General features: G+C 47.7%; 1 protein-coding gene across 1 annotated transcript in view; it reads right to left on the bottom strand.

Annotated features, from left to right (window-relative positions):
• Positions 1–25,035, bottom strand: part of PLB1 (phospholipase B1) — a 120,385-nt gene that overhangs the window by 81,607 nt on the left and 13,743 nt on the right. The window contains exons 3-11 of the mRNA XM_076000445.1: positions 15,919–16,042; positions 12,279–12,322; positions 9,708–9,801; positions 9,335–9,386; positions 7,493–7,579; positions 2,806–2,868; positions 2,070–2,149; positions 1,179–1,254; positions 560–664 (exon numbers count right to left, since the gene is read on the bottom strand). Of these exons, the coding sequence (XP_075856560.1) occupies positions 560–664; positions 1,179–1,254; positions 2,070–2,149; positions 2,806–2,868; positions 7,493–7,579; positions 9,335–9,386; positions 9,708–9,801; positions 12,279–12,322; positions 15,919–16,042 (725 nt within the window). The remainder of the gene's footprint in view (positions 1–559; positions 665–1,178; positions 1,255–2,069; positions 2,150–2,805; positions 2,869–7,492; positions 7,580–9,334; positions 9,387–9,707; positions 9,802–12,278; positions 12,323–15,918; positions 16,043–25,035) is intronic.

The following is a 25,035-nucleotide window of genomic DNA, read 5'->3' as shown; positions in this document are numbered from 1 at the left end:
CTGTTCCCAGACACAGCACTGAGGCCTCAGAGGCCCAGAGCCTTTAATCGGCAAGTACAGACCCACCCACGGCGTGACATCATTGGGGTGGCCCCCTGCCCAGCGACCCGGGGGGAGGCTGCATCCCAAACTCCCCCCACCTCCAGGGATGGACATAGGAGGAGGACTGGCATCCCCGAAACCCTCTCCTGAACGATCACACTAGTTAAGAGGGGCCGGATGCTGCTTCCACTGTGTTAACTCGCTTCAGGAAATGCTCCTGAACAGTCTTGATTTTACAGATGAGGAACTGAGGCACAGAGAGTTCTCAGTGTACCCAAGGTCACACAGCTGGCCCATCCCAGAGCCACCTGGGCCAAGTCTGTGCCCTTCCCCTCTGGGCTGCCCCGCCTCTAGGAGCCTGCCCCGTGGCCCTGTGCGACTGTGGGGACACCACATGAGATGGTGTGAGAACACTGCAGCGTCTCCCCCCGAGACTGCGCACCGGGCTGGGGTGAGGTGGGGCAGGGCAGGCCCCCTCCCCACCTGCGCCCTCGTTGGCCAGGCAGGCCCCACTCACCAAGGGCGGCGACAGGGTGGTCTCATAGAAGAAAGGCTGGAAAACCACGGTGAAGTACTCCTGCTCGCTGTACTTGCTGGAGGCCAGGAGGCTTTCCCAGGCTTCCTGAGGGGGGAAGCAGAGAGATGCACGCCCAGGAGCATGAGCAAGCAGAGCTGCCCAGCCCCGACCAGAAGGTTCTCAGCAGCCTGTGGTCGGAATCGCCCATCTCGCATTTAAGTTCTCACTTAAGTGCTTTTCAGAAGCTCCCTCTGAAGCTCGTCTCATACTTCAGGGCTCTTGGATGAGCCAAGTTGAGTCTCCATTTGCTCCTACAGCCCCAGCATTAGGCAACGCCAGACGCAGACCTGAACTGCGTCCTCTGGAAGCTCGAGAAGGACAAGCCAGCCCGGCACGTAACTGGGCCCCATGTCCTCTTCGAGGCCTAAGTTCTGTAGAGGCACGTGCCACTAACCTCTCAAAAAATGTTGCCACTTCCAGAGTGAGAGGAGTGCCACACATCTCCAAATACAAATCCTACCTTAGCAAACCCAACGAACGGTTCCTGCCAACCCTGTTCTCCTCCACACCCACCCAAGCCCCTGCGAGCCAGCAGCGCGGGCTCCTGGAGAGGGCTCACCTGGTAGGACCACTGCTTTAGGATCTTGGCCAGCGTGGAGGTCTCCTCCGGGCAACTGCAGGGCTCTGCTGTGGGGCTGCGGGTTAAAACACACCGGGAATGAGAGCGTGAGGGAGTGTGGTAGGAGGTGGAAGCGGGGTGTATCCAGGCTGCCTCTGGCAGGAAGAAGGGGGCTGTTGGGGCCTGGGGGTCGCGTATGGAGTGGGGAAGGAGAAGCCAGGGCCTTAGTGGGTACGGGAGAAGGGAGGAAGCAAGTGTTGGGGAAAATGGGGCGGTGGCCCTTCCTGGGGGATGGGTGTGAAGAGAGTCCTCCACTCCCCTGTTGCTCCCCGCACGGGGCCAACCCCCCCCCCAACTCCGTGCTCCCCTGGCCTCGCTGCCTCCTCAGAAGCCGCCTTGCCCCGACACCCTCCTCCTCCCCGTCCTGTCACCCTCCTTTCTCCAGCCGCCCTTGCCTTGACTTTTTCCACGTGAACTTCTTTTCTGTATTCAAAGCCAGAATTCTTAGAATCTGGCTCCAAAACATTTAAAGTCTGTGAAAGTTTTCAGAAATGTATCAAAATCAAGTTCTACGAAGTTAAACTACATTTAGGCTGCGTGTTTTTCTATCTGAGTTCCAAAAGTGACACTTCTTGGTTCATAGATGTTTTGCCAAACCCAACTCTCAGATCACGGCGGCAGGGGTAGGGCCTCTGATGCTACGTCAGCCACACTGCGTGTTGTCCTTGACTCGGTCCCCAAAGCAATACTCGGACTCTGTCACTCATTCGTATGTGAGCTCGCACGAGTCACTTCACCCCCTGGCCTCGGTTATCTGGGTCCCCCTCACGGGATTGAGGCACGTGGCAGCCACACAACAGGTGCAGCTCCCGTTCCACTTCCCTTTTTTACCTGAGCTGAGTCCCCTGCAGCCAGGGAGAGACCTTTGCCACCTTGGAGAGATCCACCAGGTTTATAAATGTTTTGGGGACCTAGGAGGACACAGAGAGGAGAAGGGGGATGTTTGCCAAGGCGCCTGGCTGCCAGGGGCTGTCTGGACTCCTGGTCTGGGCCCTGCTGGGGGTCCAAAGCTGCCAGCTGTGCCATCCCAGAAACACGTCTCACCATCCCTCATGGCAGGCAGGGCACCTCCCGCCACAGTGTCAACAAGGGAGCAGGGTCACAGTGCCAAGGGGCCTGCAAAGACTCTGACAGCAGAGCTGCCACCCCGGCAGGGAACGGGGAGGTGAGAGCCAGCTGCCCCCTCGGGTCCTCAGAACCTACAGTATCATCACAGTCACTCTAGAAACAGGGGCCTTGACGGTTCTCAAGCCCCCTCTGGCCCATCATTGCCTGGACTCGATCAGAGAGTGGCCTTGAGCAGGGCCAGAGTCCCCGACTGAGTCTCCCTCAGAAACATCCTTTGCAAGAGTGCAGTGCTCCAGCCTGACTCGTGTTTTCCTTTCGCAGGGCAAGGAAACTGGGTCCTCCCAGGCTTTCTTCTTCCTAAGGGTCTTGACCTCCCTCATGAGAGTCCATTTCCCCACCAGGGTGGGGGCCACTGGAGGGTAAACCACAACCCGCCCCACCCATGCTCTGGGAAGCCCCGGGCCCAAGGTCCCACAGAGCCGGAGAGCTGCGGCCTCACCTCCTGCTGCAGGTAGTCCAGCACCGCCGTCAGCTCGCCCATGACGCCCGCCACGTGCCTCTGCTGGGAGAGGAAGCCTGTGCTGAGGGAGGGCGGCAGCAGGGAGGGCCACGAGGCAAGGACACCCAGACCCACGACAGGCCTGGCCCTGCGTGTGCCGAGCAAGACGACAGGCATAGGATGGGCACCGGCCCCGTCTACACCCAGCTTTCCACAAACACATGTGGAGTTCCCAGAACTTCCTAGTTCCGTTTTTGTTTTTGTCTATTCCCTGGTTTCCCCCAACCCATCATCCACCAGGAAAAAGACAAAACTCCCCCCTGGTAAGAAGTTCCATATGGAGAAAGGGCAAACTCAAGGTTAGACTAGGGAGGTAAGAAATGCCTGGCGTGATTCTGAAGCTCACACTGAGGGCTGGGAGACTTGTTCCCAATGGCAGAGGGAACCACTTTTTTCCTGAAAAAGAAAAACAAAAAAAAAAAACCAGGTCTGAAGGGAGAACACAACTATCTCTGGATTTAAGGCCCCAGGTGGGCCACATGGTCATTTTATCAGCCTTCTCCCTGCCACACTTGCCTGAAGAGTTTCCAGAGAAAGAGCGTGAGTGGCCCTGTACCCCGAGTATTTAAACATGTCTCCTACCCACCCAACGCACACCCCTCCCCTTGCTGCAGGTAACAAAAATGATAAACGAGAGCACCTCAGAAACTCACCCTATTTGCCTTTTCAACGTGAAAAATAAAGTTTACAAGGCAGACTCCCGAGCTGCCTGCAGACTGACTGTCCCCCGAGGCGACTGGGCTCAGGAAGGAAGACAAGGAAGGCCAAGGGGCTGTTTCCTGGGGGACACAGGCACTGACTCTGGAGACAGCTGCCAATCACCAGCTGGGACTGCAGGGAGGGCGGCGCCCCCACAGCAGGAGGAAACACAACATCCCTGTCCTGCCACTTCTGTCCCTGCTTCGGTATGAGAGGCAGCGGGGAGGCCAGGGCAGCTGGGTCTGTCGTGACAGCTGGCCACAAAGCCTTCTGTCTGCTTTTCTCCTAAGCGAGTCTTTCCCTGAGCGTCACACTTTCCCTCCCAAAGGGCCTTGAGAATTCTAGAAACACCCTCACCGCCCATCTGCACCACATTCGGGACATTCGTCATCCCTGGGGAGGCCGGGGAAGCCCTGGCTGCTGCTTCCGAGCGGGAATCCTTAGTCAAGGCTCCTGCTCACAGAGGGGCCCAGGGCCCACCCGGCCGGCCACTCCTGGCACTGAACAGATTTCACTTAGGGCACCAACTGTCCCTGTTTCTTAGTGGAGGACACTTTGCTCCTATAAAATGTCCCTCATCTATAAGGTCACACATAATAAACTCCTCCTTGAGCCTAAAGTCAGGAAAAAGCTTAAATCTCCAAATGAACTTGTATGTTCCTATCATTCGTCCCAGATGCAGAAGAAGGTCTATTATCAGACATGTGCCTGAGACCAGGCTTAACTCTTTCTAATAAATTATGTCCTTGGGACTTATTCCAAAGAATAGGGTTATTCAGTCAAAAGACAGGAACACATTTAGGTTTCTTGACTCGCACTGCACATGCACCCTCCAAAGGGCTGCCACCTGCTTCTAAAGGCATTTTCAGTGAGTAAATGTGTCTGTTTTCTTGCTGTCATCAGGTTTTGTTTTTTTTCATTTTTTTTCTTCTGATCTTTAAAAATCTTACTCATTAATAAAACTAGACTTTAACTAGAGAGCAGTAAACCAGTGTCCAGACCCTGAGCATCCTCATGTCACTGCTCTGAGCTTGGTTACCATTCACCTCTGAAGTACCTACCTTAGAATAGCTGGGCCTGCCATAGGGGCCCTGGAGAGACACTGTCACTGCCTGCAGGATAGTTCCTGACTTTGCTCTCCAGAAAGCCCTAAAGAACAAATGACACAGGCCCTTGTCTATTCCCCACTGAAGGGGCCTCAAGGGCTCCAGGTCCTAAGGCAGGGCAGGACAGTTTAACATTTCCTCTTAATGGTAAAACACCACCTTTTTCTCAAACGAACTTTCAGGAAGCCCTTGACACCACACAGGTGGAGGCAGAGCTGCCCTGAAGGCGAGTGGTGGCCAGGTGCCCACCTTCTCAGCCTTTGCTCTCAGTGGCACCCCCACTGGCCCCAGGACTCTACAGAGCACATTTTGACGGCCACTGAGGGAGAGATCAGACCCGAGAGGTGCTTTGAGGAGTATACGGATGCGTGTAGAACTTCTCAAACGGGGGTGCTGAGCTATACCCCGGGATTAGTGGGAAGAGAGAGACGTGGCCAGAGTCACTACCAGGAAGATGATGATGGGAGCTGTGACCTTGGACTTCGTTGGGGAGGAGCCAGCAGGCCCAGGTGACACAGGAAGCCAGACCTAAGAGGCATGAGGGCTTCAGGGGGGAATTGTGTGGAGATGGCATTTATTCTGGGCTCCAGGGTCTTGGTGGTCTGTGTGTGAATGGAAAATCAAGATGGAAGAAAAAAACGGAAGGAAGAGGGAATTGGAGTGGATGCTAGCAAGTGTTGCTGCAATGAGCTAAATGTATGGAGCTATTGGTTGACAGCTGTTTAGAGACTAGGAGTGAGGCACGATTACTTTTGTCTTATGTTTGTAACCAATTAACAGTGTGAACTTCTAAGTGTGAATAAACTCAACCCATCTGTATCAACATGACTAGATCTTGAGGAAGTTTCACACGTTGACAAAAATCATTAAGTTTAAGAACAAATGTTGGAAAGGTCTTAGGGAACAGGTGCTCTCGGGCACTGGTGAGAATATAAATGAGTTTGGCCACTTTGGAGGGCAATTAGGCAGAGCCTACTAAAACTCAGTGTACATACCTGGGGACCTGCAATCTTATGTTTAGGAGTTGACTCTAGGCACCTTTCTTCAGACTGTCAGGACCTGGTCTCATAGTATGAGATGTATTTCACATCACTCTCCAAATAGAAATGGAGCAAAAATCTCATGAACCAACACTCACCTTACTAGTCATACATGCAATGAACCTGCATATTTTAGTTTATTCTACTCTATTTCTATTTTTTACAATTTTGGTTGCAATCCTTTAAACTGATTTTTTGAGCCACTATTGTGCTTTACTCCACAACTTGAAAAATCACTGTACCTAGGAAGACACTTACACATGTTCAAGTATTAATGTCAGTGTATATAATGACCGACAAGAGGGGTGGGGCAGAGAATAAACAGGGCACATACACTTCACTTGGCACTGGAGAAAACAGAGGGTGGACTAAAACAATAAACCTTTGTTTCTGCATGCTACACACCCAGGAGCTCTGCAGGGGTATCCGTCAACGAGAGCTAGTCCCGAAGGCAGATTTCCACGAGCATTCGTCTCCCAGGGCCCATGGCTAAAAGAAGGGGAGTTTTGAGGGTGGGCCAGGATCTGTGGGAACATGGAGCATTTGGAGAGAGGCGGGAGTATCTGTCGTAGGACAGGGGCACAGAAAAGAGGAGAACAGCACCTCAAGAAACTCTATCCATTCCTGTGCCTGGCAGAGACCCTGGGAGGATGGCTGAGAGGACAGGGGCAGGCAGTTGGGCTGCCATAAACGGCAGGCGCAGCTTAGTGGCAACCAGACTTCAGGTTCCTGAAGAAGAGTCCATGTGCCATTTATGCCACTGTGGCCTCGGTTTCTAAGATGCCCCCTTACACTTTCAACTCATCCTAATCTAGATAATCTTTAATAATGACTTAAGTCATAAATAGTCACCTACATATAAATGAAGTCCCACATCTTTTTTTTTTTTTTTTTTTTTTGAGACAGAGTCTTGCTCTTTTGCCTGGGCTAGAGTGCCATGGCGTCAGTCTAGCTCACAGCAACCTCAAACTCCTGAGCTCAAGTAATCCTTCTGCCTTAGCCTCCCAAGTGGCTGGGACTACAGGCATGTGCCACCATGTCCACCTAATTTTTCGTGTATATTTTTAGTTGTCCAACTAATTTATTTCTATTTTTAGTACAGACAGGGTCTCACTCTTGCTCAGGCTGGTCTCGAACTCCTGACTTCGAGCAATCCTTCTGCCTCGGCCTCCCAGAGTGCTAGGATTACAGGTGTGAGCCACTGTGCCCAACCAAGCCCCACATCTTAGATCCTGTTCCCAGGATAGAGCAAGAGCCTGGAAGACACAACAGTGTACCCAGATAAATAGCAGCCTTCCCATCACAACTAGCATTCAGCACTTATATGAACTCAGAATTAAAAGAGGCAAAATAATTTTTAACCAGCTAAGAAGCTAATTTTCCTCAGTTGCAGGATGACTGTTGACTCAGCTTATCTACACCTCAATTTCCTTTTCCTGACACGAGGCATGGTAAGTAAAGAACACCTGTTCCTTGTGATGGTTTTGAATGCACAACATTATGTATGACATGATGAATGTACTTAATACCACTGAACTGTACACTTAAAGATGGTTAAAATGGTCAATTTTAATATGTATTTTAACACAATAAAAAGTTGAAGGAAAAAAACCCACAGAACACATCCATGCATGTGTTTCCTTGAGCATGCACCTGTTCACCCAACCACCCACGTACCTGCCTTAATTCTGAAATAGAATGGCAGGTGGGGGCCAGGCAGATGTAGATGACTCTCCCCACCCCAGCATTTGCAATCCCTCAGCCTCCCAGCCTGCGGTTTACCTGTTGGGCAAAGGGACACAGGTAACACTGGCTAGTGTTACTGAAGAACACATTGATGAGCTTCCAGTCCAGTTGAAAGTCAAGTTGCTGAAGAAAAGAGCAACAGCAAGAAAAGGAGATAGTCGTAAGAACTTGAATCAAAAGAACTTCTTTCTTTTTATGTCTTTCTATTTCCTACACCCACCCCCTTAAAAATCACACTTATAGATGTTTTCAAAATAAGAAGTATATGGTAAGAGTCTAAAAGGGTAATGACTGCTCCAGAAGGAAATTTGACAAAATATATCAAAAACCTTTTTTCTTAAAGGGCATACTTTTTTGATCCAATAATTCTATTTCCCAAAGTGTATTTTAAAGAAACAGGATACATGAAAGAATTAGCTACAATGATGAAGCCTTTTCATAAGAATGAAAAACTAGAAACATCATAAATGTCTAAAATAGGGGATTGCTGTAGGACACTCATAAAACACTAGGTAGCTATGTAAAATGATGCTGGAAAATGTAATTATTGTCATAGGAAATATATTGAGAAAAGCATGTTATAAAAAGTATATACATCCAGTAACATCCCTGTTTTATAATATATATAGATGTATGTGCTTAGAAAAAATATGGAAGGGAACATACACCAAATTAGTAATAACAGTTATTATCTTTGCATATTAGGTTTAAGGATGGTTTTAATATTCTTTTTATCTGTTTTCTCATTTTTCTGTAATATACATGTATTCATCATATAACAAAAAACAAACATTTTTTAAGAGGCAGCTTGGTGTAGCTGAGGAACATTGGACTGTAAATTGGGCACATTAGATTTTAGCTCTAACTAGCTGTGCGGACTCGAACACATCACATGACTCCTTGGAACTTCAGTTTCCTTATCTGGAAAATTACAGGGTTGGATTCAGGACCTCCTAGCTATTTTGTAGAATAATCATATTATTTCAGAAATTCTGGAATTCTCCTGTTAGTAGTGGGAAACAAACTCTACGGCGTAGCTCTTGCACTGGTCACTGTGCCGGCATGAATTGGAGTGACTTTCGCTGTAACTCATGAATTCTTTAATGTGTGCATGGCTGGCTGAGACAACAGCTTCCCTTGGTTCCAGCCGTCCAGGCTCAGGGCCTGATCAGAGCCAGCTTGCTAGCAATGCTTGCCTTGCTTTGATATTTGCCCATAAGGACAGCACAAAAATCAAAGGATGCTTATTACAAACTTATACAGGTTATTGAATAAGAGTATCTGAATTGTTAGGAGAGTGGGTAAAAAGGCACCGAGCATGTATGTTACAGAGGCCTCCACCCTAAGAACTAAAATTAACGTGGTAATTATTAATCACAGCAATCACTGCTACAATGTCAGCTACAGACATTTATTGAGCGTAGACTGTGTGCCAGGCACATCTAATACCTCATTTAATCCACTCTAAACCCTATGCTCCAGGCTGGTTTATTATCCCATTTCATAAATAGGAAAACCAAGGCTTAGGGAAGTTAAGCGCCTTACCCAACATCACACAGCTAATAGGTGGAGAATTCAAACTCAAACCAATCTCACCCTGGACCCCAGGCTCTCTGCTACCTCCCTATGTGAAACTCATTTAGTCCATCTGCTGACTTTCAGCAGGACCACACAGAAAACCATTCTGAACATAAGAATTGGTCTTTTTCTTTAATGACCTCCAGAGAATCTCCATGGAAAGGACATTTTTGAAGAACCCAGGCCATGCTAGCTGCTTTGTTCATGGTAAAATGGCACCGGGGCTGTCATCACTTTGATCTGATTGCTTTGCAGTGCACATGGGCAGCCCAACCCAGCCAGAGTCAGACGGATGCTTACCCGGTTCTCTTTCATGCCGCTCACCAGCTCTTGAGCCTGAATCCACAAGTCTCTGCGCAGAGGAAGGGAAGCAGAGAGAAAAGTCAGTTCAATGTTATTTAGCTGAAGGCTGGAAGCATGTCCCTTGCCCCAGCCCAGGTGCCAGTCTCTGAGCCTGGCCCACCCCCTGGCTTCTGAAGGGCAGACATTGACCTGCTTTTTAAAATTAGGCCCATCAGGCAGACTGAAGTCAGCATGGGAGAGGCATTTTGGCTTTGACCTAATACAGACCTCTATTTTTAAGCCTCTTTGACTTTGCCACCCCCCAGATCTTCCCACCTACTTGCCCAAGGCCAGCAGAAATGCATGGTCACAGAGACAGAAGGGAACTCACTTAGCACCATCCTGGGATGTATTCCTCTTCCCGGGAGGGGGGCACGTGGGCACCAGGACAGCAGGATTGAAATGTCTGATGATGTCTGCAAGGACTAAAGAGAGACCTGGATTGAGGCTTTGTCCTTCACAGCTGGAGGTCACCTCTGAAGACTGACCCCCTCTAGGGTGAGGTGCCAGAGTCGCTGTACCTCCCCCAGGTAAGGCCCTCACACCCGCCTTGGGCTGTGAGGTCAACCCTGTAGCAGGCCCAGCAAGGGAAGGAGCTAAACAAACATTTGTCCAGTGCGAGGCCAGGCCCAGTGCTAAGCGCTTTTCATGCGTTACCTCCCTTAATCCTCAGTAACAAACTTGTGATAATTATCAGTCCTAATTTAGAAAAGGGGAAACCAAGACTGAGGCAGCTGCCCAAAGCCTCACCATTAACTGAGGTTGCCGGGATTTGAACCAGAGTTCTAGACGCATTTGATTGTTATGTGCTACTGCCTCGTTAGAGAAAGTGATGCTGGCACAGGGGCTCGGGCTGCCTTCCAGCCCCCCTCCCTGCTCCTGAGAGTGACAGCAGGGCGGGAAAGCTCCAGGGAACACACAGAGAACATGTCCCAGAGCTGACAGGCAGCGGACCGCTAAAAATAGTGCTGTCAGGAGCAGTTAAGCTGTGTCTTGCTCCAGAGAGAGGAGAGGGCAGAGCAGGGAGAGTGTCATGGGAGTGAGACTCCCGTTCCCAGTCCCCCTCTCTCCTTGGCCCCTGAAGTGCCTCGGGGCTTCACAGGCACTGGACCCAGCAGGCAGCCTTAAAGGGGCTCCCAGGGCTGTGAGGCAGCCAGCAGGGTGGGGCAGGAGAGCTGCCTTCGAAGTCAGGACATGGGTCACTTTGTGATCTTGGGTGGCCACCAACTTTGTGACTCGGTTTTCCCTGTCCTTAACCCAGACTGGGGAGCTTCACTCTAAGCAGAGGCGGCTTTTCCCACTGGTGGTGGGAGAGCAGGAAGTCCTGAGCCCCGTGCAGGATTACAGGGACAGCATGCTTGCGTGCATGGGGACACTTGCTCCCCCATGTGAAGATGGTCTGTAAGGACGGATGACAAAATCAAACATCTGGAGACAGGTCTGAAAGAGACTGCTTTCTAAATTAAAGGTATTTGTATTCTATTGCTTCTTTGTGATCAAACACGACCTTAGGTCTTTTCACATAACGTTGCCAGTCATTTTGTTCCACATCTGCTGTATGCCTGGGCTGCTCTCACTGCCTCCCTCTGGGTTCCCTGACAGCAGGGAACAGAGGGTACAGGCTATGGGGCTGGACGCCTGGGGTCACAGGGATTCTGCCATTTACAGACATGTAACCTTGGGAAAGTTCGTGCACCTCCTGACACTCAGTCTTCCCATCTGCAAAATGGCCATGGTGGGCAAGGCCATGGGCAGATTTGGAGATCTTGGAGGTCTCGGAGAGCACTAACATTCTGGGAATGAAGGACAGGTGGGCTGAGCCCAGGCCAGCCCCATCCCACCTGGGTGTCCTTAGAGCACATTCTCCCAGGAAGACCAGTCACTCCTGCTGGCTCAGCCCACCCTGCTGAGCTTCCACCTGTGGCATTACCACTTTGGCCACCAACATCCCTCAGCTGTCAGTCAGATCCCGGAGGGTTCAACCTTCCCGGCTGGATCACGAGCTCTGCAGGCGGGACCAGTATCCTGTTCACCTCTGTCCTTTCCAGGGAGCCTAACGATTCACAGGCCCTTCGTGTAAAGCCACTGGCTGGATTGCCAAGGCACTCACTACCCCACTTGTTTGTCACTCCAGCTCAGCAGGGCACTTGCACTGGGGACTGTCTTCTCGCTCTCATTATGGAGTGCAAGGTGATTTCCCCTGTTCTTGATTCACGAGCACCAAGCATAGGAGACTAACATCCTGCTAGGCTTGCTCGGCTGCCTAACGACTTAGGGGTTTCAGGTGACTTCACAGAGTCATAAGGCGCCTCTGCTAATAAATGGGGGGAAAAAGTTACAGATAGTATATTTATAAGCACATTTGTATATCAAAAGGCCAAAAGGTTGACAATAATTATGTCTGAATAGTGGGGTTACAGCTGACTTATTTTTTCATTGAATTTTCCTGAATCCAATTGATGTACTTATTTTAGAAGTCAGAGATATTACAAAATGAAATAGACTGAAAATTAAGCTTGGGTCCTTTCTCCTTGGATGGGGGAGTGAACCTGGACATTTTTCCCAGATAAAGTGCTACAAGTCCAGCCCTCAGGCCCAGAGGAGCAAGGAGCCTCAGGCCCAGCCACCCCAGCTGGCCTCTAACTCTCTCCTGTGCCCCCTAATCTTAACCCAGTGCTTCCTGGCTTCTCTCTCTCTTGGATACGTTTCTCAAGGTCTCCATTTAGCATAAGTGACTCTTCGTACCCTGGCCCTCCCTTGTCTGTCCTTTCGGAATGCCTTCCCCTTTCTCCTCGGCTCTGGTGACAAAGTGGCCAGCAGAGCCCATTTTCTTTATTAACGAGAACGTCGCTGTGTCGGGAGGGGTGCGGACAATGTGGAGTATGCTGTGAAAACAGCTCACCTGTCATCACTTCCACGCATGCCTGCTGTGGCCTTTTTTCAGTCCTGCAAGTAGAAGCAAGCATGCCAGCGTCAGATTGCATTTGTCGCCTGCCACAGCCTCCCCCTTGGCTGTGGTCTGTTTCATAACGAGCTTTGGCCCAGCCTTGCTCTGTTCTGGAATTACTCTTTCTGGAGTCAGAAGCACCAAAGTAGCCCAAATGGGGCAAACAGCTCCCTCTGGACGCCACAGCCTCCCCCTTGGCTGTGGTCTATTTCATAACGAGCTCTGGCCCAGCCTTGCTCTATTCTGGAATTACCCTTTCTGGAGTCAGAAGCACCAAAGTAGCCCAAATGGGGCAAACAGCTCCCTCTGGACGCTCCTTCCTTCCTCCCCACCCCCGCCCCCAGTCTGGCCCACAGCTGGCAGATGACTCCAGTGTGGAACGAAGGAGGCCCCGGCATCATTCTGCAAGAGCGAGCAAGGTGGCCTGGTGGTGAGAAACAAGAGCTCCATCTCTCAGCCTTTCCCACCTCTCCTCCTCACCCCGAGGGGCCATGGGGACTCCCAGGCACTGGGAGGTTGGGCCAGGAGGGAGGGGCTGGGTTCTGGTGTCTGCTCTGCCACCTGCTCCGAGGGTAGACCCAAGCAAGGCACCTAACCTCTCTGGCCCTCAGTCTTCCCCATCAATAAGCAAGGAGATGAGATCAGAGGCTCTCTGAGCCTCCTTTCTGCTCCATCTGTGACTGCAGGATAGTTACCATTTTTGCTTCTCCAGGTCAACCAACTCTGGGTCCAGGGACTGGAAAAGATGCTCAGTGTTAACAACCCAGCCAGGCAAGGCGGCAGGACCTCTCCTCGTGAGGCTCTCAGCCGCCCGCCAGATCACCCCCTCCCACCCACAGGGATCCAGAGAAGGGCCGAATCCACCCGTGTCTGTGTCGTAGGGAGGGAGAAACCGTTTGGCTGCCTCAGCGGCGTGTTTGTCAGACCTCAGAGCGACAGAAGGTGTGGACATTGTCCTCAGAGATTAAGTCTGAATGACTCACAAGGTCATGTTAGCTTTCTACATAGAAACAAAGGACTGTTTTGTTGTGACCCTCTAAAATCTAGAATTTATTGTGTTTGTTTTTCTCCTGACTAGAATGTAAGAGCCATGAGGTCGGGAATTTTTCTGTTTTATACTTGACTATATTTCCTTGGACCTAGAACATAAATATTTGTTGAATAAGCATTTTGGAATGAACAAGTTTCTGATTCTCATCCTCCCACCCCCAGCAGAGGGACACTCTCTGTTGGACAAGCTCCCTAAAGGTAGGGCTGGAGGTGAAACCATGGTAACCCCCCTGAAGAATCACATCCTTTGCAAGCTCCTAAGGATGCTTGGAATTGTAGGACACAGAAAATGCACAGCAAATATTAGCTCTCTTTAGCAGTATTATTTTCATGTTTTCTGACCCAAATTGTCTCTCAAGATTCCTAGGAGACAGTGTCCCCAGTGTGGTGGCGACAGGCAGGCGGCTCTTCTCACACGCCCACCCCAGCCTGCTGCTGATTCCTGTGAGGAGCCCCCATCCTAAGCACCCAGCCCACACCACGGCCCGCCTGGCCGGCCTGTGCCCCTGCGGCACCTCCGGAGCTCTCCAGGTAGGGCAGGCCGACTGCCAAATCCCTCCAACTGGGACAGCGTCCTTTGTTCCTCAATAACAGGAACTTTGAAAGGTAAATCTTCCAGGAGGAAGTGACTAGTTATAAAGTAAATGCCAGACAGGTTAAGGTAACAAAGGGAGCAGGTCTCCCGCGCTACGGCCAACTGCACAGCCCATGCCCAACCAAAGGGGGCGCCACCCACAGGCTTGAGCTGGTGGTTGTCAGAGGAATGCGGGCCCCAAGGCTGCCAGCATGATTGTTCAAGAGAAGCTGGAAATTTATTTATTCAAAATCTGCTGGTTTCAATGTTGGCTACTGATTTAATTAAAGACAAAATGTGACTTAGGACCACCAACATACTGCCTCTTTTATTTAGTTGACGGATAGCAGATCTTTTCCCCAGAATAAGCTTGACTGGGGGTAGGGGTGGTGAGGAGGTGGCGGGGGAGGGAACAAGAGGAACCAGGCCAGGAGTGGGGGCGGGGGGAGTCCCAGAAAGAGAAGTCTTAGACAAACCCAGCAAACCCCCACTTCTCCATTTTGCCAGCCATTTCCTCCCTGCACCCCAGCGCCTGCTTTGTGGCAGGTTCTATGGCCCTGGGGACAGGGAGCTAAATAAGCCGCAGCTCTACCCCCTGGGAATTGACACAGTGGATTGTAACCTCCCTGGCATGGGAAATGTCTATGACACTTAGTTAAGTAAAAAACCCAATTCACATATAGGATATTGCAGTGCAATCATATTTGGTTTTATATATTCCTGTTTGCCTATTTATTGCCATATGTTGGGGGGTGGAGAGAGGGAGAGTGTGTGTGTGTGTGTGTTGAGACAGAGGAACAGGAGATGTGAATGGGGTGACTTATTTATTCTGTATACAACCCTTTTTCTTATACTGAACATGTATCACATGTGCTATTTGAAAATAAAAGTCAGTTATATAAATGTTTGTAAAAGTTAAAATTCTATGAGGAAAAATAGGTCTATAGCAATTAAACAAGTGCTAATTATAGTCCCACATAAGTGATTGGGCCTTGGTTATAGAAAGCGCCAGGAACCCAAAACAGAAGTACCAGCATTATGGACTTTTTTCTTTTTAAATTTACTGTCTTTCATTATTTTTCCTTGATCTGTCTTTTTAAACACACATCTTAGCCAAGTTCACGATGGCCATGTGTTTCTCAGGACAAACTGAGGAAGGAGGCCTGCCAGGAATCGTGCTTTCAGGTTTCATCCTGAAGGCCAAGGTGCTTGTCATTGCACTGACAGCGATCCTGGGGCTGCCAGATCATCCTGGCTGAGCTGTTCCCCAGGAAGGAGCTGAGTGACAGCAGGAGCTGTCAGCCCTGACTAACTCAGGGACCTGAGAGCTCTTTTAGAGATGGGACCAAAGGGTGGACATCACTGAGTTTTAATGTTAGAAATCTGACTCTGGGCAGAGGTTTCCCTGACCAAGGTGGAAGGATCCAAGAGTCCTGCAGGGAACGTGTCCCACGTCCCAGGCTCTGGAATGTAAATATCACTGTGCACAGACCCACAGGCTTAGCAAACTTACTCTGCTATCCAGGACGCAAAACTTCTTTTCTCACTTATTTCCTATCTCCCCTTTCAACCCTTTATCCAGTGGAAACCCTCATCCTCACCCCCATCAACATGCACGACAGTCACACATGTAATTTTAAAACCACCAGCACAGGTAGAAGAGGACACAGGTGGGGAAGCTCTGCCTGCCAGCTTTCTTTGGGCTGTGGTCAGTTTCCTAAGGTTCTGTCTCTGCATACACACACACCAGCACTTCCTCACCCGTCTCCCTGCTGCACCCACCTCCCCCATACACGCCAATCACAATTGTGATCAAGGATAAGGCTGTGGGTCTAGGCAGCTTCACCCAGTGTTCCAGCAGAGTGGCATTCATAGATGAGGCAGGGCCAGCACTATCTGGGCAGAGTGTTCCAGATAAGTTCCAGAGAGGTAGAAGCTGGTTATTTGAGAACAAGAGAAGGTGGGACAGACCCAGGGTCTCTGAGGACATTGAGTTTGCTGGCACTGTGCATGGAGTATGGGTTGGGGCTTGCAGCAACCACAGGAAGGGGCTGAGGCTGTAGGGGTGCAGGCTGCAGCGGGGAGGGGGAGGATGCTGGGAAGCAAACATGGCTGGGAGGTGGAGCTGGGAGAAAGACCCTGGGGGAGAGAGGAGAGTGTCCTAGTTCAGGTGTGGGAGGCACAGCAGGGCTCTGAGGCAGAGCAGAGACCTGGTAAGGAAGTGCTCTGTTTGGCTGCTGAGGGGCAATAGGGCTGCCTACAGAGCTCTGCTAAGGGACTTGGGGGCAGGTGGGACGGGGGAGCAAGGGCTGCTGGGAAGTGCTGACCTTCTCTGCTCTCCAGCTGGTCTCTCCAGGTGCTTCTCTGCTCATCCCTTTCTTTTTTATTGCTTTTCTTTCTCCCTTACTTGGCCATATAAAACATACCACTTAGAGTCTAGTCTCAACAAGCATATGAAAAGATGTTCAGAATAATTAATCATAAGGGAAATCAAATCAAAACCACAATGAGATGCCATTTCATAACCAATAGGATGGCTACTATAAAAAACAAAACACACCCCAGAAAATAAGTGTTGGCAAGGATGTGAAGAGATCGGAACCCTTATGCATTATTAGTGGGAATGTAAAATAGTGCGGCCACTGTGGAAAACAGTATGGTGTGTTCTCAAAAAAATTAAAAATAAAATTGCCATGTGATCTAGCAATGCCACTTCTGGGTATATAGCCAAAAGAAATGCAAACAGGGACTTGAACAGATATTTGTACACCCATGTTCATAGCCCCATTATTTGCAATAGTCAAAAAGTAGAAGCAAGCCAAGTGTCCACTGACAGATGAGTGAATAAAAAAAAAAATGGCATGTGCAACAGAATATTATTCATCCCTAAAGAGGAAGGGAATTCTGACACATACTACAGCATGGATGAACCTTGAGGACATTATGCTGAGTAAAACAACCCAGTCCCAAAAAGACAAATACTGTATGGTTTTACTTATTGGAGGCACCTAGGGTAGCCAGAATCACACAGGCAGAAAGTAGAATGGTGGTTTTCAGGGGCTGGGGGAAGGGGAGAATGAGATGTTATTTAATGGGTAAAGAGTTTCAGTTTTGCAAGATGAAAATGTTCTGAAGGTGGGTTGCACAACAATGTGAAAATACTTAACACTCATGAACTATACACTTAAAAATAGCTAAGGTGGTAAATTTTGTTATGTGTTTACCACAATTAAAGATGAAATTTTTAAGTTCATTAATATTGCTGTTTTTTAAAACTTACTAAGCAAGCAAGGACATTTCTTTATAATATTATAAATGGGAAGTTTTAAGAATTACTTTGAAAATTCTGTGTGATGTTTTTTTTCCTCCTTCTGAGATAGTCTCACTCTTGCCTAGCCTGGAGTACAGTCAACAGCTCATCACTGCAGCCTCAAACTCCTGAGCTCAAGTGATCCTGCTGTCTCAGCCTCCCAAATAAAATAGCTGGGACTACAGGAACAGCATGCCCTGCTAATTTTTTACCATTTTTTTTTTGTAGAGACAGGGGTCTCACTATGTTGTTTAGGCTGATCTTGAACTCCTGGCCTCAAGCAATCCTCCCACCTTGGCCTCCCAAAGTGCTGCTATTACAGGCATGAACCACTGTGCCCAGCCTCTGTGTGAACTTTTTATCAATAGATTTAATTTATTAATGGGAAACTCCAAAAGTTTCCTCACCCTAATATAAAGGGAGGCATTCATTTGATAAAAAGAAAAAAAAGACTCAGACTCCTGGATTTTAGGATTTCTCCAATTCATATAAAGTTCTCTCCCAAAATGAAACATGGTGCCTAGTTACTAGAAGCTCATTCAGAGGGTCACCAGTATCAAACCCTGTCTCCCACCCCAAGCTGCTTTAAATACTCACAACTTCCAGATTGCCAATGGCTGCCACAAATTTAATATCAGAAGGCTTCAGAGAGTGAACTGTGAAGACAAGAACCCACGTAGGAAGATCAGATCTATGTTCATGAAATGTAGGCCAAGAATGTCACATGGGAGGGGCAGACCCACATCCCCCAGCCCTTGGACAGCTGCTAGGTCAAGCATGTGGCCGTGGGAGTGGACAGCTGCACGCAGACCATGCAATCACTGGAGCCCTAGCAATCCCGCTGGAAAGAGGCTCACTCCCTCTGGAGGTTACACTGTCAACTGGACTTGGGCTCTCCAAACAGGTGTCCCATGGAAGGCCATCTCATTTTCCCTCTCCCTTGGCCCTCCTTTTGGCTCTCACATCCCTCTATCCCACAGCCCTGCTTTTCTGGGCTATTGTCAATATAAGAAAGAGGGCAACAAATTAAAATTAAAGCTCCCTGGGAATCAAAAGTATCACTTTAGCTTGAGATTGCCAGACAATAGCCCTCATAGCCTGTGTGTGCACATAAACACCAGATGCAAGTTGTGTGCAGATGATACGTATGGAAGTCTCCTTGTTTCATTTGGGTCAACAGCATTTTTAGAAATTAAGTCTCCCTAGAAGCCACCGACCATACTCTCTGATCGTGTTTTGGGGGGGCATTTAAATGTAAACCTCCTAAAGAAGCCATTTCCTAAAAAGCACAATTTATTTCTTGGCCTAAAGTCCTTATATAATAGTAAGAATAATATGCTTAACTGGAAACCCCAATCAAGTCAGTATGATGCAAACATAAAACTGTTAAACACAGTCTGTCGTGAAGCCACTCAATGTGATAGAAGCAGGGAAGATGACCCGCAGGGGTCATAGCATGCAGGTTGTTAGACAAACCTAGATACTAGAGGGGAAAATGCCTAGAGCTGCCACTGTGGCTACATTACAGGAACGGGGACTAGGCTCCAACCCACAGCTCCCACGTCACCATCCACCCGCAGGGAAGCAAGATCCAGAGTTCAGCCCCACGCAGGTGAGCCACTGTGGAGCCTTGTTGGTTTTATCCCTGAGTGGTGTGTCAGGCTATGTCCCTCCACAGAAGTGACTGAAGGGGAAATAGGCATGGTGTGAGGGACCAAGAATGAGGGAGAGGTGGGGATTTGAATGGTCAGCAGGTACAAGAGGAGTAGGGCCGGAGCCTCTGCTGGCCACATCAGAGAGATGTTGGGCTTTTCTCGCTCATGGCTGGGGTTGTTAGGTAGATAGTGAGGGATTTCACATCTCCTAGGGACGAAAGTGGGTGCTTTGGCTTGGTGCAATTGCCCCACCCTAATCCTCTCCATACCTGGGGGAGGAGGAAATACCCTAGGAATCTGCCAATCATAAATAACTTAGCACCACTTGCAAAAGAATGCAGAAGACTCTCTAGCCCACGGGCCAAGCAGTATAGGTACCACAGTGTCTGGAAATTGACCTAGAACCACCACATGCCTAGTAACACAACTCCCAACTGTCCAATATAGTGGTTCCATGATTTTGTCTGAGCCACTAGGGAGGTCCCAATCCAGGCACTATGAAACAAGTTGCAGACCATAACCAGACTCTCTCTTACTGCTGTGACAATGGGTCCAGTCATCACCTGTGGTGTACGTATCATGCTCCATAAACCTGGATCTTGCTCTTGCCCTCTAATCATACCTTTCCCTCCTCAATAAACCTCATTTTCGTGCTGGTCTTACTTTACTGTGTCTGGTCATTATTTGGCCATGAGGGTACTAAGAATCTGTGTTTCAGACTAAAACCTGAGAGGGTCACATACCTGAGCTGGACGGTACATTCAATCCTAACTCCTTTGGGTTGCATAGGAATGGCAAATTCTTCAGGGTCTGCAACAGAAACCAAACATTAGAAACAGCAACTGTCTTATGAAAATATTGCAGGTTCTCAACACTTTGTGCAGAAATGATCACATACTTGTCGTATCTAGGCTCAAAATCCAGAAGCAATAATTGTCCATAGTCATGTTCTAAACCCATACCTGGTTCATCTAGTAAAAGAGGACATGTGTCCACTGGCAATGATTTTAGCAGGTGACACGTAAGGATGTCTCAGAACAGTGGGGTGGAGAAGGAGGACAGATGACAAAGAATAAAAATCAATTCTTATGGTGGTGAAAAAGTTCTGGAAATGGATAGTGGTGATGGTTGCACAGCAATGTGACTGTACTTAATGTCATTGTGTTATACACTCAAACGTGGTTAATGGTAACTTATGTATATTTTACCACAAGAAAGAAGAGACACAGTATACCTAGACTAAAAAAAGAAAAAAAAAATCAATTCTATGTTATATTTGTTTTACCTATTTTCTCTCTTTTAATTTGATTACTTACACAAAAGCAAGTATATGAGGCATTCTATTTGTTTCTTGGTAAAAACTGGGTAAATATGAGACCAGGAGATGCTCGTGTCCCCACCAGACCAGAGTCCTGAGTCCAGGAGTCTGCTGAGAGCTGAGAGGCCCTCAGGACCTCAAGACCACTGGGGCCTCAGAGTCCAGAGCAGCTTCTGCTTCTGTGAACAACATGGAGAGCTTAGGGAAGGGAAATTGTATATTTTCTCCCCAAAATTGAGAGTAGAAGGGAAAATTCTCCAATAGGGAAAAACGTGTAGTAAATGAGGGACCTGACTACATCTCACGAGCACAAGAAGACACAATTTCTCTTAAATCACTGATTACAGTAAGAGACACAGCATTTACTCTCAACTCTTATCTTGTGGATGTTCTGGGAAGACCCCACTCAGATTCCTTCAGATAACTCACAACATCTGCTTCAAGGTTCACAGAGATAATGAGCCTATTTATAACCCTTTCTGGACACTTCTGGGAATCATCCGCTCAGTCTGCAGGGCCAACGAGCCCCAAATTCCAGGAGATGTGGTTACACTCTGCCAGGCAAGCTCTGTCCACTGCCCCTGGAAGCAGCAGCTCACCCAGCCCATTCCCTCAAGGCCTCCGGGAGGGGCCGCCAACTTGCATCAAAACTTGGACTCACCCACTCAAGGGAGATGCCCCCTCTCCCCTCCACACACACACCTCCCACCAGGGCAAAGTCCTCACCTCTGGCCCTGGCTGTCCTTCCAATGTATTTTTTCCAAGAGAGATATGGATCTGCGTGGTCTCTAAAAGAAAGCAAAAACAGTTCAGGTTGTTTAGCTGGAATGAACTCCCACCCAAATTCATAACTTTCATGCCCTTCCTCCCAGCCCTATTATCTATGTGCCCAGCTCAGTAAATGTCCCTTGTATTAGGAAAGCCCAGATTTCATCTTCCAACTATCACTTCCATTGCTTTGGACGCTGTGATTCCGTTAATGCAACTATTAGAGCAGAATCCCCAGGTTGAAAAGCAGAAGTGTCATCTGGGAGCAGTCAGCATCACACTATCTTATGCACGGGCGTATCACCACGGATCGCTTTATTGGTTCCTTGGCAAAGGGCAGAATATGTAAACAAGTTAACTCTATTTAGGGAGACTGAAATTTGAATTCCATATAATTTTCATGCATTATGAAATACTCAAAAGGTAATGTTGGATACATTGTTGTTGTTGTTTGGGAATCTAGAACAAAGCAGGGAAGGCAAACGGCATTCCAGAATAGTCTGAAGCGTGAGGCGACTTTAGGAGAAGTGCTAATCTTGGGACTCCTGGCAGCCACGACTGCACCGAATACCTAGACCGGGCAGTGTCAAGGGGTCTTGCCCAGTGTGAGAAAAAGGAGAAAGGCAGGTAGAGACACGGCAAAGACACTTTCCTTGTCTCAGCTTACTTTGGGCCAGTCTTTAAAAACACTTACATTGGTTTACTTAAAAAAAAAAAAGTATAATTGGCAATATATGTAACCTAAACATTTGTACCACTGTAAGATTTGAAAAAAAAAAAAAAAAAAAAAACTTCTTCCAAAAAAGAATTTATTGTATGTAAATTATACAACTTATTTTAAGTGTACAAGTTGATGAGCTTTCACATAACACATTTTTAAAATTAAACAAATAGTATTTAAAAATTAACAACACTCAAAATTTTTAAAAAGGAAAAAAAGTGGCCCACAATGCCACTACTGACAATCATTTGTTCACATTCTTGTGACCATGATCAGGCATACTTCTCATTCAGCTGTGATCAATGCATGCAATTTTGTTTCCCTTAATGTATCATGAGCATTTTCATGTTGTTACATAATTTTGATACTTATTTCAACAGCTACAGGGCATGCTTATGACACTGATATTTAATCAGATATCCAGGTCCCTTGCCTCCTCTGACTTCTCTCCACCCAGTCTCCGCCCAGGGCGTACCCTCCTTGGAAGAGCATCCCACGCCGACACCCGAAAACGACATCAGACAACACCAAAGGGAAGCCTGACTTGTGGGAGGGGCTTGACTTCTTTTTTACCCCAGCTTTACTTCTTGACTCTGAAAATAATTTCTCTGGAGTTTCATGAGGAGCAACAGTACATTTCCATTTCATGCCTGCTGTGAGATCAGGCACTGATTGAAGCTTGTGCACAGAATGACGGCTGTAACCTGTCTCCAGACCTCCTCAGCTACCCTTACATAATTTCCAGAAGCAAGCTTTCTGGGCAGAGAGAGCCACATGATTAGGAAGGTGTGGACAGCACGGCATGCTGGAAAAAGCAGCAGCACAGGGCTTACGACTGGAGGGCAGAGAAGGGGGGCAGGGTAGATGAGGTTGCACAGGCACGCAGCAGCTGGGCGGGGGAGCTACAAATGCCAGGCTGGTCTGTGAGCACCAGGGAGCCGTGGCCAGTCTTTGAAGAGCTGATGTTAAGGTGTATTTTAAGATGATCGTCACTCTGGGATGAGTGAGAGAGAGGAGTCAGGAGGCAGAGATTTGAGACTATTTTGGTGATATTCTTTCTAAGCCAGGATAAAAATATAAATGGTAGCCAACACTTACATATAGCTTCTATGTTTTGGGCACTGTTCTAAGCACTTACATGAAATAATTCATTTAATCCTCACAACTACTTTCAGATATTACCCTCATACCCACTTTACAGATAGGAAACTGAGGCCCAGAAAGGTTAAGTGGCATCTTTTAAAGGTGACACAGATAGCTAATAATGATGGCAGGATTTGAAAATGAGCAGCCTGGCTCATCTGGCTCCATGGGCCATGAGTATAACCAATAAGCTAAGTAAGCCACTTGCCCAACAACCTAGACCAGGGCTGGTAAACTTTTTCTGCAAAGGGCCATATAGTTAATATTTTAGGTTTTGCACACCATATGGTCTCTGTCACAACTACTCAACTCTGCTGCTAGAGCGTGAAAGCCATAGACAATATGTAAACAAATTAACTTTATTTAGGGAGACTGAAGTTTGAATTCCATATAATTTTTGTGCATTATGAAATACTCTTTACTTTTTTTTTCTGTTAAAAAATATAGAAACCTTCAAAGATATCAACAAACTGATACTAAAGTTTACATGAAGAGCCAAGAGACTCAGGATAGCCAACACAATATTGAAGAACAAAGTTGGAGGACTGACACTACCCAACTTCAAGATTTGCTATAAAAGGTACCACAATCAAGACAGTGTGGCATTAGCAAAACAACATTAGATTGACAGAACAGAGAGCTCAGAAATAGACCCAGAAAAATATAGTCAGCTGATTTTTGACAAATGGGCAAAAGCAATACGATGGAGGAAAGAATCTTGTCAACAAATGGTGCCAGAACATCGGGACAGCCATCTCCAAAAATATATATACACACATAAAAATATAAAAGCTATTCTTAGCTTATGGATCATACCACATTGGGCAGCAGAGTGGATTTGACCCACAGACCATAATTTGCCAAATGACCCCTGGTTTAGACTGGCACTGAAAAGAGGTTATCAAGGTGAAATGGGAAGATGGCATCTATGGTGATTAGCAATAGACTTTAGCCTCAGGGCTCCCACGTGGGGCCTGGGATCTACCTGGGTTACCAGGCTGGGTGCTGGTGCTGCTGTTGCTACTCTTCCCTGGGCTTTGCTGGGACCTTCATAGGTAGAAGAACATAGATGCTAGATACCAAATCCCCTCTGATCTTTGAGAAATGTCTCATTCAGTACATCTTGTAGTTCTCCAGGCTCAAGCCTGGGAGAAATAAAGAAGTTACTCCTCAAAGCTTTTGGATTTTTTTTCTTTTCTTTCTTTCTTTTTTTTTTTTAAGAAATTGGCCGATTTTTTCTTTTTTTAAGAGATAGAGTCTTACTCTGTCACCCAGGCTGGAGTGCAGTGGTACAATCATAGCTCATTGTAACCTCCAACTGCTGGCCTCAAGCAACCTGCCTCAGCTTCCAAAGTGCTAGGACTACAGGCATGAGGCACCACATCTGGCTGAACCTTTTCTTTAAGTAGTTTTGTAAAAAAGATTTTTATGACAGCTAATATACTTGGCACTCTATAAAGTTTTAACAATTGAATAAAATAAGCAGAAAAGCTAACCCAGTGCCTGTGCAAAGTATATGTTAAAATATATTAATTGTGATGAAAAGTTCTCGTTTCATTATCAAAACAATTCAGGGAGGCCAGGCGCGGTGGCTGACACCTGTAATCCTAGCACTCTGGGAGGCCGAGGGAGGAGGGTCCTTTGAGCTCAGGAGTTTGAGACCAGCCTGAGCAAGAGCAGAGACCCGTCTCTACTAAAAATAGAAATAAATAATTGGCCAACTAAAAATATATAGAAAAAATTAGCCAGGCATGGTGGCGCATGCCTGTAGTTCCAGCTATTCAGGAGGCTGAGGCAGTAGGATTGCTTGAGCCCAGGAGTTTGAGGTTGCTGTGAGCTAGGCTGATGCCATGGCACTAGCCTGAGCAACAGAGTGAGACTGTCTCAGAAAAAAAAAAAAAATCCAGGGAGACAGATATCATTAGTATAACTTTATAGCAGCAAAAGTTAAAATTTTTGTTTAGAGAGTTTAGGCTGGATTGAGAGCTATCTGCTGAATCTAGATTTAAAAGGGTTTAATGGGGCTCAAAAGAGGCTGTTTTTGAAGACAACAGCTGGCTCTCCACATCTTTCCTGCAGCTGTTACAAAATCTTATATTTTTTCTACTGCAGACATCTTATTATGCATTTCCACATTCTCCGTGCATATATATGTATCTGTTGAGAGTCATAA

The sequence above is a fragment of the Microcebus murinus genome, chromosome 3, assembly GCF_040939455.1.
Source record: "Microcebus murinus isolate Inina chromosome 3, M.murinus_Inina_mat1.0, whole genome shotgun sequence".
Taxonomy (NCBI): Eukaryota; Metazoa; Chordata; class Mammalia; order Primates; family Cheirogaleidae; genus Microcebus; species Microcebus murinus.
The sequence above is the reverse complement of the archived record's forward strand: the minus strand, read 5'-3'. Positions and strand labels throughout refer to the sequence as shown.